Below are 18,065 nucleotides of genomic sequence, written 5' to 3' on the forward strand. Positions count from 1 at the left end.
GGTCTAGAGGGGAAAGAGTGGTTGAGGAAGTAAGTGGACTGGATCTGATACTCAAAGGGGGTCCACAGAATGAAAATTATAGAGAAAAACTGCTTTAGAGTGTGCAAATGGGTTTAAAATTGTTTCTCTTTCCGATCAGAGACTGGAATGCTTCATAAACAGGTGAACTGTATTAAATCTCTCTCATAGGTATGTCGCCATCTTATAAATGGAGATGTCCTCTTACTGAACCGTCAGCCCACCCTTCACAGACCGTCCATCCAAGCCCACCGGGCCAGGATCCTGCCAGGAGAAAAGGTGCTGAGGCTTCACTATGCCAACTGCAAAGCCTACAATGCTGATTTTGATGGTGATGAAATGAACGCTCATTTTCCTCAGAGTGAGCTGGGCCGGGCAGAAGCCTACGTGTTAGCCTGCACTGATGAACAGTATCTCGTTCCTAAGGTAAATAAAACCATCTCAGTGAAAGATGATAAATAAATTGTTTACATCTCTAGAAACCTCTTCCTTCCTCAAAGTGCTCCTTTGGGTTGTTTGTTTTGTTTAATGGTAACTTTGCTTCATAATGTGTTCTTGGGGTGGCAAAGGTGGCTAGTAACTATACTCCATTGTGTTAGATCTTGGTGGCCATAGACTTAAGAATGAAAATTACAAACACAGGCTCAAATTGTGCATGTGAGGGGGATTTTGTGGGGAAACATGGACATCTAATCCTGGGGGTTGACACTTATATACTGTGGTGACGGGGTGCTTAAAATACTCTGAATTGATCCTCCTCCTACTTTTAACTCTTATAGTGCCTGATTGCTGGTATTGTCCCCTGTGTGTGAGCCCCTGAAATGCCATTAATACCTTCCAGTTCTGATTTGCCACTCATCCTCCATGACATATTTCTCACTCGGCCAACTGCTCTCCCTGATCCCAAGGTGACTGGGGGAAGATGAACTTAGAGGTCGGCACGAGGGTGGTAGAATGTCTCATTATTACTAACAGAATTGAAGAAGTGGTTGGGGGAGGTGGTTGTCTTTTTTTAAAATGAGTGTGGGGCCAGCTATGTCTCTTAAATGTCAATGTTTAGGAGATATTTACTGGAGGGAGAGGCGCTGTCACCATGAAGAACGCCTCACACCAGGACTATTGTGCTTTTATACACCCATAATGGAGCTAATTTTGGAAGATACTAATATGTGATTCCCACCTCAACTACTCTTTGTATATGTCTCTTAGGATGGCAAGCCACTGGCTGGTTTGATTCAGGATCATATGATCTCTGGTGCCAGCATGACAATCCGGGGCTGCTTTTTCACAAGAGAACAGTACATGGAGCTGATATATAGAGGACTGACAGACAAAAAGGGAAGAGTGAAAATCCTTCCACCTGCCATTATGAAACCACAACGGTTATGGACAGGAAAACAGGTAGCTGAAAAGTTAAGACTATTAAGAAAACCGACTGTTCAGAACTAAGCAAAGTACTATAATTAAAACTCAGGACTAGCTATAGTAACTGAGAAGCATGGTCGTAGTAGGTCAGCAATACTGCAAATCTTCACGTGTATTCTTCCTGGAGTTGTACAGTTTTGTGTCCTTTAAAATAATATTATAGGAATTGCACTTTCTCTGGGCCGCGTTTCAACTAGAATTGTGGCATGATTTACAGTGTCTGAGCTGGAGGAGAAGATGCACATGCAGAACAGAAGCAGAGAAATGATGTGACTGCTGCTTAGTGATTTTTAGTTTCCTTTTAGGGATTTTTTTTTTTTTTTTTTTAAATGTACCTATCTCATAGAACTGGAAGGGACCCTGAAAGGTCATTGAGTCCAGCCCCCTGCCTTCACTAGCAGGACCAAGAACTGATTTTTGCCCCAATCCCTATGTGGCCTCCTCAAGGATTGAACTCACAACTCTGGGTTTAGGAAGCCAATGCTCAAACCACTGAGCAATCCCTCCCCCTTAGATAAAGTCTTTGAGACACTTTTTATAGGTGTTCTTTTTTTTTCCAGTCCCGGAGATTTTTCTCATTCATGCATCTCTGATTTCAAAACGATTCTATCATTTTCTGTAGAAAATAGAATTTTTTGCTGGGTTGGGGTGTGGGGAGGGAGGGATTTTAAGTTGGATCACAGTTTAAATTTCCTAAATTTAATCTTGACAGGCAAAGTCTTGTCTGTTTTTGGTGCGTTTGCTATAATATTGATTTTAGTCATGAAATATCTGATAGGCTCTACTGGAGAGTATTTCTTGCTTTTTCAGAGTGATGTACTCTACATCCAGTTACTATGATCCTTGGCACAATAAGGGAATCCTCCAGTGCTGTTTATGCTGTATCATTCTGACCTTCCATAGATATGCTTCCAGATGTCACACAGTAGTCTCTTATTACCCATATGCCTTATGTGGTAATGAGACTGAATTTTAATATATAGCGAAGGAGTGTAGAAACCACTTTTTAATGCCCTGTATAAATCTGAATACAATATTTAAAAAAAATATTGTTGCACTCTACAGTAACTGTCCCAGAGTTTACAATAGTATTATTGCACTGGAGCATCGGGAACTCATTTCTGTAGAATAATACGTTATATCATTTGAATATGGGAAATTTTAAACAAAAAGGAACACCAGTCTGTGGGTAACCAAAGGGTAGTTCTTCCCTGAGTGCAGACTTCCAATACTCCTGGCAGTTTTCTGCTGTTGGATAGGTGAGCAGCCAGAACAGGGCTGAGTGGCAGGGCTTTCTATTGCATGTGTGTGGGTATTTATCCTCTCTCCCTGTTTGCCATAGTGGGGTGGGGGATATGGAAAAACCGACGGCTTCTGGCAGTTCGTTAATCCTGCCCTATGTTTTTCTTTTCAGATTGTTTCTACTTTGCTAATAAACGTAATCCCTGAAAATCAAATCCCACTGAATTTGTCTGGGAAAGCTAAGATTGGTGGAAGAGCCTGGGTAAAAGGGCCCCAAAACAGAATTCCTGGATCTAACCTTGATTCAATGTGTGAATCCCAGGTATGTTTGTGGAAATAACTGGCCACAGAGGCAAGGACTTATTTAAAAAAAAAAAAAAAAAACACTGTAAGAAAAAATCTGAAGAGGAAAAGACGTATTGTAAAGTTTTTATAATTGCTAGAATGGGGTGGTCTGAGCTTGGGACTGGGAGCTAGGAACACTGGAGTTCTGTTCCTGGCTCTGACATACTCTAACAAAAGACAGATGGAGTTTATCTTCTCTGCCTTCTTCCATTTTTCAGGTGGGGGGGCAACTAGTATGCACCTGCTTAACTTGTTTCGTAAAATGCTTTCAGGATGGAATGTATTATAGAAGTGCAAAATCTGTTTGTAATTCTACTATTTTAATTAACTTGTTCTTGTTTATGGTTCACCAGATGATATTGATCCATAAGCATTTTGTACATTATATGTTCTTATTCCTCATTATAGTTCATTCTATGTACTAGTCACCAAGAATAATCTGTGGTCAGAGTTGGGTCTTATCCACACAAGGATCAAAATGGCTACTTTCCTAACTGTTTAAATCTGTCATCTCATCCTATCCACCAGGTTATCATTAGAGGTGGGGAGTTACTTTGCGGGGTCTTGGACAAAGCTCACTATGGCAGCTCTGCCTATGGCCTAGTCCACTGTTGCCATGAAGTCTATGGTGGTGAAACCAGCGGCAAGGTGCTTACATGTCTAGCTCGCCTCTTTACTGCCTATTTGCAGCTGTACAGGGGATTTACAATGGGTGAGTATGGGAAATGTAAATTAGCCCTTGAACTACTGCAGCACCTCCCTGAGGTACAAAACTGCAGTTGTGCATAAGAAATGGAAACAGTTGTGTGCATGACATTTCACAACACATTGCTGTGTTCTTGAATCTGAATCACCTAGCATGACTTTCTTTCTATTTAGTGTGTATTTCAGTTCCTTCCAATCAGTACGGCGAAATGATGCAATCTCAAGTACATTCATCACTGAGTTATCTCCTGTCCTCCGTGTTTTACATGTACATGGTCATAATGTCTTTTAATGAATCTTTGTTCAGATCAAAATTACATTATAAAGTCTTAAGTTTCTTTTTCACATAAGTTTAAAAAAAAAACCCACCAAGCATACCCATGTGTTCAGGTTAAAGGATTCAGAGGTGTTATCAATTAAGTCTTGCATTTACTTTGGGGCTGTTAATCTCCCTGTAGATATGACTCTTATTTTGCATCAACTTTGCAAAATCACAATGTGAATTACTCAGCTAGGCATAAAATTTACCACACCCCCCCCCCCCCACTACAATTAAAACATTTCCCTCATCTAGGCAAATGGCTGAGTAGAATTTTACAGGACTTTCATTGGTATAAAACATGCATATTTGTGTAGCTTTATAAACCTCTAAATCAGGGGTGGGCAAACTTTTTGGCCCAAGGGCCACATTAGGGAATAGAAATTGTCAGGCCATGAATGCTCAAAAAATTCTGGTTGGGGTATGGGCTCTGGCATGGGGTTGGACATGAGGAGTTTGGAGTGTAGGAGGGTGCTCTGGGGTGGGACTGAGGGGTTTGGAGGGCGGGAGGGGAATCAGGTTTGGGACAGGCATCTGGGAAGGGGTGCAGGTTCCGATGGGGTGCAGGCTCTGAGGTGAGGGATGAGAGGTTTGGGGTGCAGGAGTGTGCTCCGGGCTGGGATCGAGGGATTTGGAGAGCAGGAGTGGGAGCAGGGCTGGGGCAGGGGGTTGTGGCTTGGGGAGAGGCTCAGGGGGTGCAGGCTCTGAGCGGCGTTCTCCTTAAGAGGCTCCTGGAAGCAGTGGTATGTTCCATCTCCGGCTCCTATGTGGAGGCATGACCAGCCAGCTCTGCATGCTGCCCCATCCACAGGCACCGCCCCTGCAGCTCCCATTGGAGCACGTAGGAGCCTTGCTACAGCTTCCAGGAGCTGCATGGTGTGGCCCCCGACCCCGCGCTCCGGCTGGAGTGCTGAAGGGGGCCGAGCCATGTGGTGTGGCCCCAGCTGGAGCGGGGCCAAGCCACGTGGTCCAGTCCCCGACTCAGTGCTCCGGCCGCAGTGCGGGAGTGGGGCCAAGCCACGTGGTGCAGCTCGCGGGCTGGCTTAAACTTAGTTTGCCCACCCCTGGTCTGAATACTCTGTAGGCTGTAGCTACATGTGATCAATTTATATTTACTTTCAGTAGATGACAGCAGTGAGCACCACTCAGATTCCGACGCCCCTTTTATTACAGGCAAGGCTAGTTAACACCACCTATTATGAAGGTTGGCCAAAGCTTCCATTAGAAGATCCTGTTTTCAGTTGTTTATATCTTTGCCAAACTTTAACTGTTTGGGCTGAAATTTCCCATGTTGAGTGACTGCCTCAGGCTGAATTCTTTTGAAACCGTACTCAGAGGGTAGTTATTAATGGTTCCCAATCCTACTGGAAAGATATAACGAGTGGGGTTCCGCAGGGGTTTGTTTTGGGACTGGCTCTGTTCAATATCTTCATCAATTACTTAGATATTGGCATAGAAAGTACGCTTATTAAGTTTGCAGATGATACCAAACTGTGAGGGATTGCAACTGCTTTGGAGGATAGGGTCAAAATTCAAAATGATCTGGACAAATTGGAGAAATGGTCTGAGGTAAACAGGATGAAGTTTAATAAAGACAAATGCAAAGTACTTCACTTAGGAAGGAACAATCAGTTTCACACATACAGAATGGGAAGAGACTGTCTAGGAAGGAGTATGGCAGAAAGGGATCTAGGGGTTATAGTGGACCACAAGCTAATTATGAGTCAGTAGTGTGATGCTGTTGCAAAAAAACCAAACATGATTCTGGGATGCATTAACAGGTGTGTTGTGAGCAACACACGAGAAGTCATTCTTCCGCTCTACTCTGCACTGGTTAGGCCTCAACTGGAGTATTGTGTCCAGTTCTGGGCACCGCATTTCAAGAAAGATGTGGAGAAATTGGAGAGGGTCCAGAGAAGAGCAACAAGAATGATTAAAGGTCTTGAGAACATGACCTATGAAGGAAGGCTGAAAGAATTGGGTTTGTTTAGTTTGGAAAAGAGAAGACTGAGAGGGGACATGATAGCAGTCTTCAGGTATTTAAAAGGGTGTCATAAGGAGGAGGGAGAAAACTTGTTCATCTTAGCCTCCAAGGATAGAACAAGAAGTAATGGGCTTAAACTGCAGCAAGGGAGGTTTAGGTTGGACATTAGGAAAAAGTTCCTAACTGTCAGGGTGGTTAAACACTGGAATAAATTGCCTAGGGAGGTTGTGGAATCTCCATCTCTGGAGATATTTAAGAGTAGGTTAGATAAATGTCTATCGGGGATGGTCTAGACAGTATTTGGTCCTGCCATGCGGGCAGGGGACTGGACTCGATGACCTCTCGAGGTCCCTTCCAGTCCTAGAGTCTATGAATCTATGGAAAGTGACAACCCAACAATTCAGCTGTGTCCAAGAATGAGGTTAGGGGAAAATAGTTGTTTTGCTCATATTAAAATAAACACCCTGGGGACCTCTTCTTTGAAAAATTCTAGCATCCCCTGCTTTAGAGCAAGGACTTGAAATTAGGCAGAGGAGTGCCCTTTTTATCAGCAAGGTGCCTTTTGCCATCCCTGTGAAAATCCTCCCATGTTTGGCCAAGTGTTATAAGCCTTTGAAAAATCATAGTTTGCACACGCTAAATAGCTGTGAAGTTCTAGTAAATCTCTAAATTTCCCAAAGATTCTGGCCATACTGGACGTGCTTCAGCTCAGGACTGGGTAGGACTTTGCCTGCAGTTACAGCTCTGGGCTGCTTCCAGGCTATAGCTGTGCACTAGAACGGAGAGTGGTGAGTCTTTCTCTCCTGTGCTCTTACTGACTTCCTGCTGGACCCAGGCAGCATGGATGAGGAAGCTGCCTGATTCAAGAGCCAGGCCAAGGGAGAGATGGGGAGCAGACTGGGACTGGAGGATGCTTGTTGTGGGAGGGAAACAGGGGGTTAGTGTGGCAGTAGAGACTGGGACCAGCTGGGCAAAGAGACTGGAGAGAGAACTTGGAATGGGTGAGAAGAATGTTGAGAGTCCTGAAGGGTGAGTCTAGGACTTTTTGGGAAAGGGGACTAGGATGAGATGCCTGAGGAGTGGGACTGGGATTGATTTATAGGTAAGAGGAATGGGCCTGGGACAGGGAGCTAGCCAGGGGGAAGAGACCAGATTAGAGCAGGAACAGGTTGACAGGGATGGGACAGAAGATCTCAAGCTTGCGGGAAATGGGCAATGAGTCTGTCTATGCCCACTAGAAAAAAGGTTGAGAACCCCTGGTCTTTTGGAGCCCTCTTCCCCCCTCCCTCCCCCCAGCATGCTAATAAAAACTCCATGGCGGGGGGGGGGGGGGAGGGTCTTCTGCTGAATGGGACTGAGGGGATGGCTTGGGGGCTCCGGCCTTCTGCATTATGGGGCTCAGGGCTTCGAGCAGCCCTGCTTGGTGGATCCCCTGAGTGACCCCCCACATTGGCCACAGAGCCTCGGTTGAGAACTGCTGCGCTAGAGTACTATGCCTTTCAGAGCCTGAAATGGAAACCAGAATTCCTGACTCTCAACATTCCTCTGCTGTTAGCAAGTATCTGTAAAACCCACTCGCAAAATGTCTCATTCCCCTCGACAGCTGGCCCACATAATGGATAACAACTTACTGTTTCAATGAGTTACTCCATTAGATCAAGTGGCAGAGATCTGTGGTGGATCGTATGTTTTCAAACCTGCTGATGGCTGTTGTAGGTGTGAATATGAGGCCACATGATGGAATTTGTTTTTTCAGATTGCTTATCAGATCCTAGGAAATTACACTAAGATTCCCTGTGCAACCTTAATTTGGCCTTCTTGTGCATATGTATTATGACAGTCTTTTATTACATAATCAACTACCTTTTTTCCCCACAAGATCCCTGTCTAATTCAGTGCACAGGCTGGACCTGCCCTGAGCCTGAATCGGGGTTGTATTGCAAAGGAGACTGTTGTCTCTAGAATCCTTGTTGCAGAAGTTAGAAGGTGTGTAGGGGGATTTCAGGAAGGAAAAGGGTAGTCTCGTGGCCAAGCAGTTGGATGCTTCCCGGGAGAACTGGACTCTAACCCTGCCTCTGCCACAGAATTCCTGTGTGATGCTGGGGAAGTCACTTACAGCAGATTTTTCACAGGTAGTCACTAATTTTGTTCTCCTTGGTTTCTGGGTTCCTGACTTGAGACCCTGGGTTTCATTTGCAGAAGTGCTGATCACAACTGCAACTGAAGTCAGTGAGAGCTGTGCTTTGAACATAATAGATGTGCTATATAATGCTAAGTACCCTAAAAAAGCAGGTCCTCTGTCGCAAATTAGGCATAGAAAATGTATGGATACTTCTGACCTTAATTTCTCTGTGCCTCTGTATCTGTAAAATAGGGATAATAATACCACCTCATCTCTGAGTGTTGTGTAAATAATTTCACTATTGTTCATGACGTGCTGAGATAGTATAGTGTCAAGTGCCCTAGAAAAGCCCATGAGGAAATGAATAATTCTCTCTTCAGATCAGAGTTTAAATAGTGTGCAGTATACTAACTATGGGAGACATGCATTGAACAAGGAGATGACAAAATATTGAATAGCTGCTCTTTGAGAGTAAGCATCATCCATCTTGTTCACTCAGAGAGACAGGGGTCCTGTGAAAAGAACAGCATGTGATCATGTAGTTTAAAGACGCTAATAATGCATGCGCACAAGGGGACTGAATTAATGTTGCATAGGCAACCTTCATTCTGGCATTTCCAAACTTTTTTTAGTGCTTGACTTTGCAATCTTACTGTTTTTTAAACAAACCTTTTGTATGTGTGATTTTGTTTATATAACATTTATATATAAAATGTGTTCCTGAGACCAACCTGCCCACCCAAAAAAAGTCCCCAATATTTTTTCTTGTTGTAGCTATTAAAATACAATGAGTCTGATCCAAGCAGCTATGGTGCTTGGTGTTCATGATAAGTTCCTCTTTACCCCCATCCTGACACTCAAACATGCCAGCAGCTGTCCAGTACATAAATCCCTGGTGTGTCAGAATTCGCATTCAGACCATGTATCTTTCTATTTCAATGCTGCAGGAGTTGAAGATATTTTGGTCAAACCCCAAGCAGACCACAGAAGACACCGAATCATTGAAGTGTCCACCCATTGTGGTACCAGGGTAAGCACACCTTGCAGCAGGGTTTTAGCCCTTGTAACTTTTTCATTTCAAGCCCTTGCTCTGTATAGTTGCATCCGCTTTGGCACCTAAGAGACTTTTTTTTTACTTTCAGGCTGTTAGAGCTGCATTTAACTTGCCAGAAACTGCATCATGTGAAGAAATCCAAGGGAAATGGCAGGATGCCCATCTCCACAAAGACCAGAGGGATTTTAATATGGTTGATCTGAAATTCAAGGAGGAAGTAAACAATTACAGCAACGAGGTTAACAAGGTTAGCACTGAGAAGCATCCATCTATACTATGTTTGGAGATTTTTGTTATTATGTTAATTTAATGCTGCTGAAAGGTGCCTGAGAATCCTGCAGACTGAAGTCCTCCATTTGGCCACAATAATGGCCTTTCCACACTACCCTGCTAGTGTTCCTCAATCATCTTTTTTTTTTTTTTGAGAGAGGGAGATGACCTCTTATAATTAGAAACTAGTTTAACCTTTAAGGCCCTTTTAATTTTTAGCTTGTCATCAGAGCCTAGCAACAAGGTTGCCAGCTGCAGTGGTACTTCTAGGCGAAAGTTTCCATAAAATCGTACTAACAATGTTGTTGTCTGTAACTATAAATAACATCTGCTTGATTGTCTTGGATTTCACATTTTTTCTTAATGCCAACAGAATTTCCTGTGATTTTTAATTAGAAATATGAACTTGAGTCTTCGTTATCTTTCTTTCAAAACTTTTTTTTAGGCATGCATGCCCCTTGGTCTCCACAGGAGCTTCCCAGAGAACAACTTGCAGTTAATGGTGCAGTCAGGAGCCAAAGGATCCACTGTAAATACAATGCAGGTATTCAAGTCATTACTTTTTATAAGACTCACTGGTTTGTTTCCATGGTTTGTTCTACAAATATAGCTTATCAAGAGGCTATTTCAGGAATGGCTTGTGTATTCTGTAGTAAAGTAGGGTATTTATTCTTAGCTTTGGGAGCTGGGAGGGTGCAATTTTGACTTGAGTAACTTTTAGGGAAATATATTATAAATGAGTCAAAGACCTCATTGGCACATAGGACAGTGAGGAACGAGTATTTTCCGTTTGACCACATTTCACTTTTGCATCAGTTCTTAGACCAGCAAGATTTGTAACTAAAACATAACTCCTTAGTAGGTGATGACATAATGAAGAATACCAAAATAAACCCCAGTTCTAACTTGTAATTGTTTTGTTGTATTTCACAATGGAACTTTGTACCATCAGGGTAAAGCTTGTCTATGTAGGAGACCGTTTTCTCAGGGGAATGAACTTCCACAGGAACTAAGGGCCATCACAACTTTCCACTCCAACCATTTTCCCTCTGGGAGGAGGATTTCAAAGTGAATGAACCACAGTGACAGATGAGTCAGGTTGCTTAATGCACTACTGAAAGGTGCTCCGATACTATGATGAGGACAGTATAAGAACCTATATTGAATAGAATAGAATTTCTACACGTATTGAAAGACAGACACCGAGCAGAAGAGAGGAATACCTACTTTGCTGTAGTCTTTACTAAAAAGATTGATTGTGACCATGTGCTCAACACAATTAATATTAACAACTTGGGGGATGGTACACAAGCCAAAAGAGGGAAAGGACAGGTTAAAGAATATCTAGATAAGTTAGATGTATTCAAGCCTGATGAAATTCATCCTAGGTATTTAAGGAACCAGCTGAAGCAAATTTGGAACTGTTTACAATTATCTTCAAGATCTCCTGGAGGATGAGTGAGGTCCCATAGGACTGGAGAAGGGCAAATGTAGTACCTATCTTTAAAAAGGGAACAAAGAGTACCTGGGGAATTATAGATCAGTCTGCCTAGCTTTACCACACCCCCAAGGATATTTCAGCAGTGATAAAAATTAAGCAATAAGCACAAGCTTGACTTAGTTATAGCAAACACGAGCTGGTAAATCTCGTGCCAACCACCGCGGTTACACAAGAAGCCCATACTAACAGACAACCGGCGTAAAATGTGATTAAAATTTTAACCTATCAAATTAAGGTGAACTCCTTACTTACCTGGAAAGATACTAGAATAAATGTATTAAACAATCCGTTTATAAGCACCTAGAGGATAATAGGATTATAAGGAACAAATGATGCCAAATCAATCTAATTTCCTCCTTTAACAGGTGTACTGGCCTAGTAGACGGGGAAACAGTAGATGTGATATAGCTTGATTTTAGTAGGGCTTTTGACACAGTCCCACATGACATTCTCATAAGTAAATGAGGGAAAAGAGGTCTAGATACTGGTTGAAAAACTACTCAGAGTAGTTAGCGGTTTGCTGTCACACCAAAAGGGTGTATCTAGTGGGATCCTACTGGGTCATTTCTGGGTCCTGTACTAGTCAATATTTTCATTAAATGACTTGGATAATGGAGTGGAGAGTAAGTTTATAAAATTTGCAGATGACACCAAGCTGGGAGGGGTTTCAACGACTTTGGATGACAGGATTATAATTCAAAATGACCATGACAAACTGGAGAATTGGTCTGAAATTCAATAAAGATAAATGCAAAATACTCAACTTAGGAAGGAAAACTCAAACACGCACTGTGAAATGGGGAATAACTGGCTAAGTGGTAGTATTGCTGAAAATGGATCTGAAGATTACAATGGAGCACAAATTGAATGAATCAACAACATGATGCCGTTGTGAAAAAGGCTAATATTCTGGGGTGTATAAATAGGAGTGTCATGTCAGACACAGGAGGTATTTGTCTTGCTGTGCTTGGCACTGGTGAGGCCCTGGCTGGAGTACCTTGTCCAATTCTGGGCAGCGCGCTTTAGGAAAATGTGGACAAATTGGAAAGGGTCCAGAAGAGAGCAACAAAAATGATAGAAGGTTTAGAAACCCTGACCTATGAGGAAAGGTTAGGAAAAATAGGTCCGGTGGAGGTGGGGGGAAGTGAGGGAGGATTTAATAAGTCTTCATATATGTGAAAGGCTGTTATAAAGAAGACTGTGATCAATTGTTCTCCATGTCCACTGAAGGTAGGACAAGAAGTAATGGGCTTAATCTGGGAGATTTAGACTATCTAACTATAAGGGTATTTAAACTCTGGAATCAGCTTCCAAGGGAGGTTGTGGAATCCCCATCACTAGAGATTTTGAAGAACAATTTGGACCAACGCCTATCAGGGATGATCTAGATTTACTTGGTCCTGCCTCAGCACAGGGGGCTGGACTTGATAACTTCTCAAGGTCCTTTCTAGTCCTACCTTTAGGTGATTCTGTGATTCTATGAATTGTTCAGGATGATCCTAGGGGACATAAGTAGTAATGTGATGAAACTGAGCTAAGGAAAAGGCTTGACAAGATGACCTAACTGGGCTTCACTATTTCTTAACAGCGCTTATTTCCTTTATATATAAATACATTTTTTTTCAGGGGGGAAAAGGTGTTACACTTACATGAACCAAGAGAGTAAGATCGAAAAACGAGCTTTTTACCATTAGAGGTTTTGCATATCATTTTGTTTCTCTTCTGCATGCATCTTTCCAATGTAGATTTCGTGCTTGCTGGGTCAGATTGAGTTGGAAGGTCGAAGGCCCCCTCTGATGGCATCTGGTAAATCATTGCCTTGTTTCCAGCCTTATGATTTTTCCCCTAGATCAGGGGGATTTGTGACTGGCAGATTTCTCACAGGCATCAAACCTGCTGTAAGTATAGTGCTCAGGCTTCTGTTTCTATTTCGCTCTTTCGTGCCTTACTTGTACCATAACTTATTTAGATTCAGATACTAAAGTGGAGAGTGTCCTTGTAAATATCTAGAAAAATAGGCCTTATCCAACCCTATTTTTAAGTGCTGCTGTTGAGAACGGTAATTCATACTCTACCTTAACATATTCCTTGGCAACATGAAGCTGTTTTATATTTTTTCATGAAGATTGTGCTTGTATCTTAGGAATTCTTCTTTCACTGCATGGCTGGCAGGGAAGGTCTGGTGGATACAGCTGTCAAAACCAGCCGATCTGGATACCTTCAAAGGTAGGAGTTGCTCCTTGGAAACTTTTGACATTTTAAAAGTATTTTTTCCTGAAATATTTTAACTTGGGCAATAGATATGCATCATCTAGTACAATTGTACAGAAGCTGATGGGTTCCTAAAGCATGATTTCACCAAGTAGGCTTTGGGGCTAAGAAAAATAAACATTCTCTTTCTGACGGCTTAGGTCTTTCATCTCTCACTTTTCTGACTTGTAGTGATACTGGCTTCTTTTCTGTACCAGGAAGAGCAAGTCCTTGGAAAGAAAATAGACAGATGAGAGTGCATTGTCAGTTTTCTTGGCCAAATAGTTTTAGTCCATACTCAGACAAAACTCCTCAGGCCTTCAGAATAGGCCCCCCGTTTCCAGTGCAGTGAATTTTCAGCAGTAAGTGACATAATGCGAAATACGCTCTTAAATGTTCAGTGGCCTATCTCGAATGTGTTGGTCTCAATCCCACTCCTATTGAATGTGTGTCCATATCTCTCAACTCACCACTACTGTTAGCAGAGAGGCCAAGGATCAAAAATGGTCATAAAGTGAACTACCCTCTTGCTCACTGAGGTGGTCTCTTCAACTCACATTCAAGAAAAATGGGAGAGGGTGTGCCATAACTGTGCTATGGCTACACAAGATTTCAGCCTCTAGGATTCCTGATCATCCCTAAAACTTATTTGAAAAAAACGCACTTGAGTAATATTCCAGTTTAAAAATCTGTCATAACATAGTTGTTCCATAGCCTCTGACAACACTTGTTTTCTTGCAGGTGTATCATAAAGCACTTGGAAGGGCTGGTAGTTCAGTATGACCTGAGTGTGAGGGACAGCGATGGCAGTGTGGTGCAGTTCCTTTACGGTGAAGACGGGCTAGATATCCCCAGGACCCAGTTCCTGCAACCCAAGCAGTTTCCTTTCATTGCAGAGAACTATGAGGTAGAACACACTGATCTTAAACTCACATGGGTGAGGGGAAAGGCGTGCACCGAGCATCTTGTAGGTCTGTTTTGAATCCAATGGCATAATTGCTTTCATGGCATTGTCTGAGTGTGCAGCTCTTATATTTAATATAGTATTTTATTTTCCCAACTCATTCAGACTGTAAAAGTGTCTCATTAGAATAAGGAATAACTGAGTGGAGCCTCAGGCATGCTCATACCTGTACTCTCCCCTCTACTCGAACCTTGGCAATTGATATGAATCCAACCTAGATTGTGCAGCATCACCGTGGCCAATATTTGCCCTTCAATACTGTCCCGTCAGCCTTCATTATTATGGAGCTGTAATAGTCACATGAAGCAAAATTAGTTTTAAAAGTCAGCTTTGTTGGAAAATAATATAGAACACGTTATGACAACTAAAGATTTTGAGGGCCAGTATATGTCCATTTCAACTCTGCCTTAGTTTTTCACCTTACATTCATTATAACTGAAAATACAATCATAAGGAGAACTAGAAGTTTTGTGCTTTGGGTCTCTTTTCCTAGGTGATACAGAAGTCTAAACACATAGATGAAGTTTTATCCAAGATCGATCCTCAGCAAGCAAATCAACACTTCAGAGCTATCAAAAAGTGGCAAACCAAGCATCAAGTTTCTTTGCCAAGAGAAGGAGCTTTTCTGCTGTATTCTCAGAAAAAAATGGCAAAAGTGAGGGAACAGACCCTAGGAGGGGAGATCATAAATGGCAGAGACCCTGCAACCCTACAGGTAATGCAAAGAGCAAATGAACTGATTAAACGCTTTAGTACAGGATTCTGGAGGGAGGGGAACTGCTCCAGCGCCACTTTACTTGTATATCATGTCTTTTTATGCCAAAGTGCTATCTGAGCTACTAAAACGGAACCATCTTTTGAGATGGAATATGCCAGCCTGGTAAATGCTTAATGGTGGGCAGAGGCTAAGAACTCTGGGGCAGTCCCTGGGATCTTGAACATCCACACAGAGTAGGTCTCCTCCGACAGACTGATGCACAGCAAACTAGATGAAAGTCCATTTAACTGAAAGGCTGAGTCAACCGTGCCTGGTATTTCAAGCAGTATAAGTATTCAGAATCTTGTACGTCAGAGCACTAACCTGTCTTCTGTAGCTTCTAATTAATAAAGTAAATGTGCAGGCAAATGATGTAAACAGGTATAACTCCACTGACTTCAGTGGGGTTTCTTTTCCTATAACAAGTCTGAATTTTCCCCATTAATTATATGTGGGTTCTTTTTGCACAGAAACTCAATTGTACTTTGTTCTCCTAAAGCTTCATAAATTCTAAAGCCAGAAGGGACCACTGTGATCATGTGGCCTGACCCCCTGTATAACACAGGCCAGAGAACTCCCCCAAAATAATTCCTGTTTGAACTAGAACACATCTCCTAGAAAGGCATCAAATCTTGATTTAAAAATTGCCAGTGATCAAGAATCCACCTCAACACTTGTTTCAATGGTTAATTATCCTCACTGTAAAAATTGAAACGTCTGACTCCGGTAATTCAGCTGAAATGATTATAAATTCTGTCATTGATCTGATTTACACATTTGTGATGTAATTACAGTTCCATTAACTTTCTGGGCAATGCAGCTACATGGAATGTGAAACTTAACATATGAACTTCTTCTTACCATGGGCCCCATTCATCCCTGAGCTAAGCCCTGGAAAACCAGGGAGTTACATGAGAAATGAATTTGACCCCTTGTGTATATCAAATGCTTTTGTTTGGTGTTGGCTTGTGTTTTATTCAGTGCATAATATGAAAGGTTGATTTATTTTTTTTTCCTTTTAAACTGAAGAACAGAAATTTGGCCTGAGACAATATAATCTCGTTGTTTTGTCCTGTCAGCACTGATAAGGTTCAAGCTAAATGGAAAATCTCCATTTAATACCTATTGGGCTAGAGCCTTGACAGGTATAAACAGGGATAGCTCCACTGATTTGCCAGGTTTACATCAGCTGAGGATCTGAGGAAAGTGGTGTTTATATTTCAGCAGTTGTCACCCTTTTCTCTGAGGTAGTTTTGTACCAGTGTCCCGTATAATAGGAGTTCCTTTTTCTGCTAAAAGTGCCATTTTTTCAGATGACAGTTGCAACAGACAGAGAACATTCAAGAGTGTATGTCACTATTGATTAAAATATTTGTGTTAACTTCAGTGCCCTGGACATTTCATTCCATTCTGTCTACGGAACATCTTCAATTATAATTGGAAAAGGTATTCTTCACTTTATCCGAAACAGGCGCATAGTGTTACTGCATACTGTTGAACTATATTGGGGCAATTGACTCTCAGAAGTGACTGCAGTTCAGTGGTGGATGAAATTACCATTGTGTATGGCTGGTATATCTACTTTAAATTAGTTACGTGTTTTGGGATCAAAGATGCTATCATGAATATAAACATCTCGTGACATCTGATATTATCTCACTGTCACACTGGTGATCTTCTCCCCTTCTCTATGGCTTGATTAATGCTGCATGGGTAAACTGTGGCTCATTTTGCAATCGGCTGTTGTTTTCAGTTACTGAAGATGTGGTATGAACTGGACGAGAAGAGCCGGAGAAAATATCTAAAGAGGACATCTAAGTGTCCTGACCCCAGCCTGGCCGTCTGGCGTCCAGATATTTATTTTGCATCTGTTTCAGAAGCATTTGAAAGTGAAGTAGAGAATTACATCAGTGAATGGAATGCTCAGAACAACAGCAACTATGTAAAATCAGAGCTTTCTTGTGATAGGTAATAACCTTTATATATTTACAGTGCCTCTTTCCTTCCTTCCCCTCCTACCCTCACACAAATAACACTGATTTGGATCCAGGATGGTAATGATAAAGTCTTTACCATCTAGTGGCTCTGTCTTGACCTTTGTGAAATGGGTTAGTGAGTCGCAGCCTGGTTCCTAGGAGACAAATGTGCCCAGCACAAAACAGTGGCCATAATTGGTACCTTTATGGTCATGCTCAACAGAGCTCCCAAAGACTGAATTTGCCATAGACACAGATACTCTTCTCTGTGTAAAATGGGGATGATGGTAATGACCTCCTTTTTGTAAAGCATTTTGAGATCTACGGATGAAAAGCGCTATACAAGAGCTAGGTGGTTTATTATTATCCTTAGAGATACTGCTCTCTCCAGAATAGGGTTGAGGTGCATCTGTTCTGTGGGTAGAGGGCTGATAATCCAACAACTTTCACAAGCACTAAATTAACAAATGTGTTTGACTTCAGAACTGAGTAGCAATATTAGGTTGTCTCCTTCAACCCTTACTTGTGCAACTCATCCTTGTTCTCAAGAGGACTACTGGTGTGAATAAGGGTTGCTGGAAGGCATTCTCTGTCAGTTGCAGTATTCTACATTGCGTAAATGCAGCAGGAAATGTAAAGCATTACAGTAATACTATATTAAAAACTTGCACTAATTCTCACTATACCTCAGTGAGATAGATAGGAATAGCAAGTAGTAGTAAATGTATCCCCTTTTTACAAATGGGGAAACTGAGACACAGAGGTTAGACTCGTTCAAGGCTCCTAGTTCTATGCTCAGGTCAGTAGACTGTGCCTCTAAGGTTTAGATTATGCCTACACTGCCTGGGGGAGGTGTGATTCCCAGTGAGGCTAGACAGACTCATGCTAGCTCAGCTTGAGTTAGCGTGCTAAAAATAGAATGGACGTTGTGGCAGTGGCTCAGGCTAGCTGCCAGAGTTCAAGCCTGCCCAACCCCTGGGTCTGAGCTTGGGTAGCTAGCCCAAGCCGCTCCAGTGCCGCAGTGCCCACACTATTTTTAGTATGCTAACTTGAGCTGAGCTAGCGTGAGTCTGGGAATCGCACTTCCCCGCTGCATGTAGACATATCCTTAGAGTTAGATGAATTGGCTTACT

General features: G+C 42.2%; 1 protein-coding gene across 1 annotated transcript in view; it reads left to right on the forward strand.

Annotated features, from left to right (window-relative positions):
* Positions 1-18,065, forward strand: part of POLR1A (RNA polymerase I subunit A) — a 55,315-nt gene that overhangs the window by 21,594 nt on the left and 15,656 nt on the right. The window contains exons 13-24 of the mRNA XM_054030506.1: positions 190-444; positions 1,228-1,419; positions 2,858-3,007; positions 3,559-3,742; positions 9,108-9,190; positions 9,303-9,461; positions 9,930-10,028; positions 12,731-12,883; positions 13,129-13,211; positions 13,977-14,142; positions 14,693-14,914; positions 16,710-16,924. Coding sequence (XP_053886481.1) covers positions 190-444; positions 1,228-1,419; positions 2,858-3,007; positions 3,559-3,742; positions 9,108-9,190; positions 9,303-9,461; positions 9,930-10,028; positions 12,731-12,883; positions 13,129-13,211; positions 13,977-14,142; positions 14,693-14,914; positions 16,710-16,924 — 1,961 coding nt within the window. The remainder of the gene's footprint in view (positions 1-189; positions 445-1,227; positions 1,420-2,857; positions 3,008-3,558; positions 3,743-9,107; positions 9,191-9,302; positions 9,462-9,929; positions 10,029-12,730; positions 12,884-13,128; positions 13,212-13,976; positions 14,143-14,692; positions 14,915-16,709; positions 16,925-18,065) is intronic.

This window comes from Malaclemys terrapin, chromosome 5 (assembly GCF_027887155.1).
Source record: "Malaclemys terrapin pileata isolate rMalTer1 chromosome 5, rMalTer1.hap1, whole genome shotgun sequence".
NCBI lineage: Eukaryota > Metazoa > Chordata > Testudines > Emydidae > Malaclemys > Malaclemys terrapin.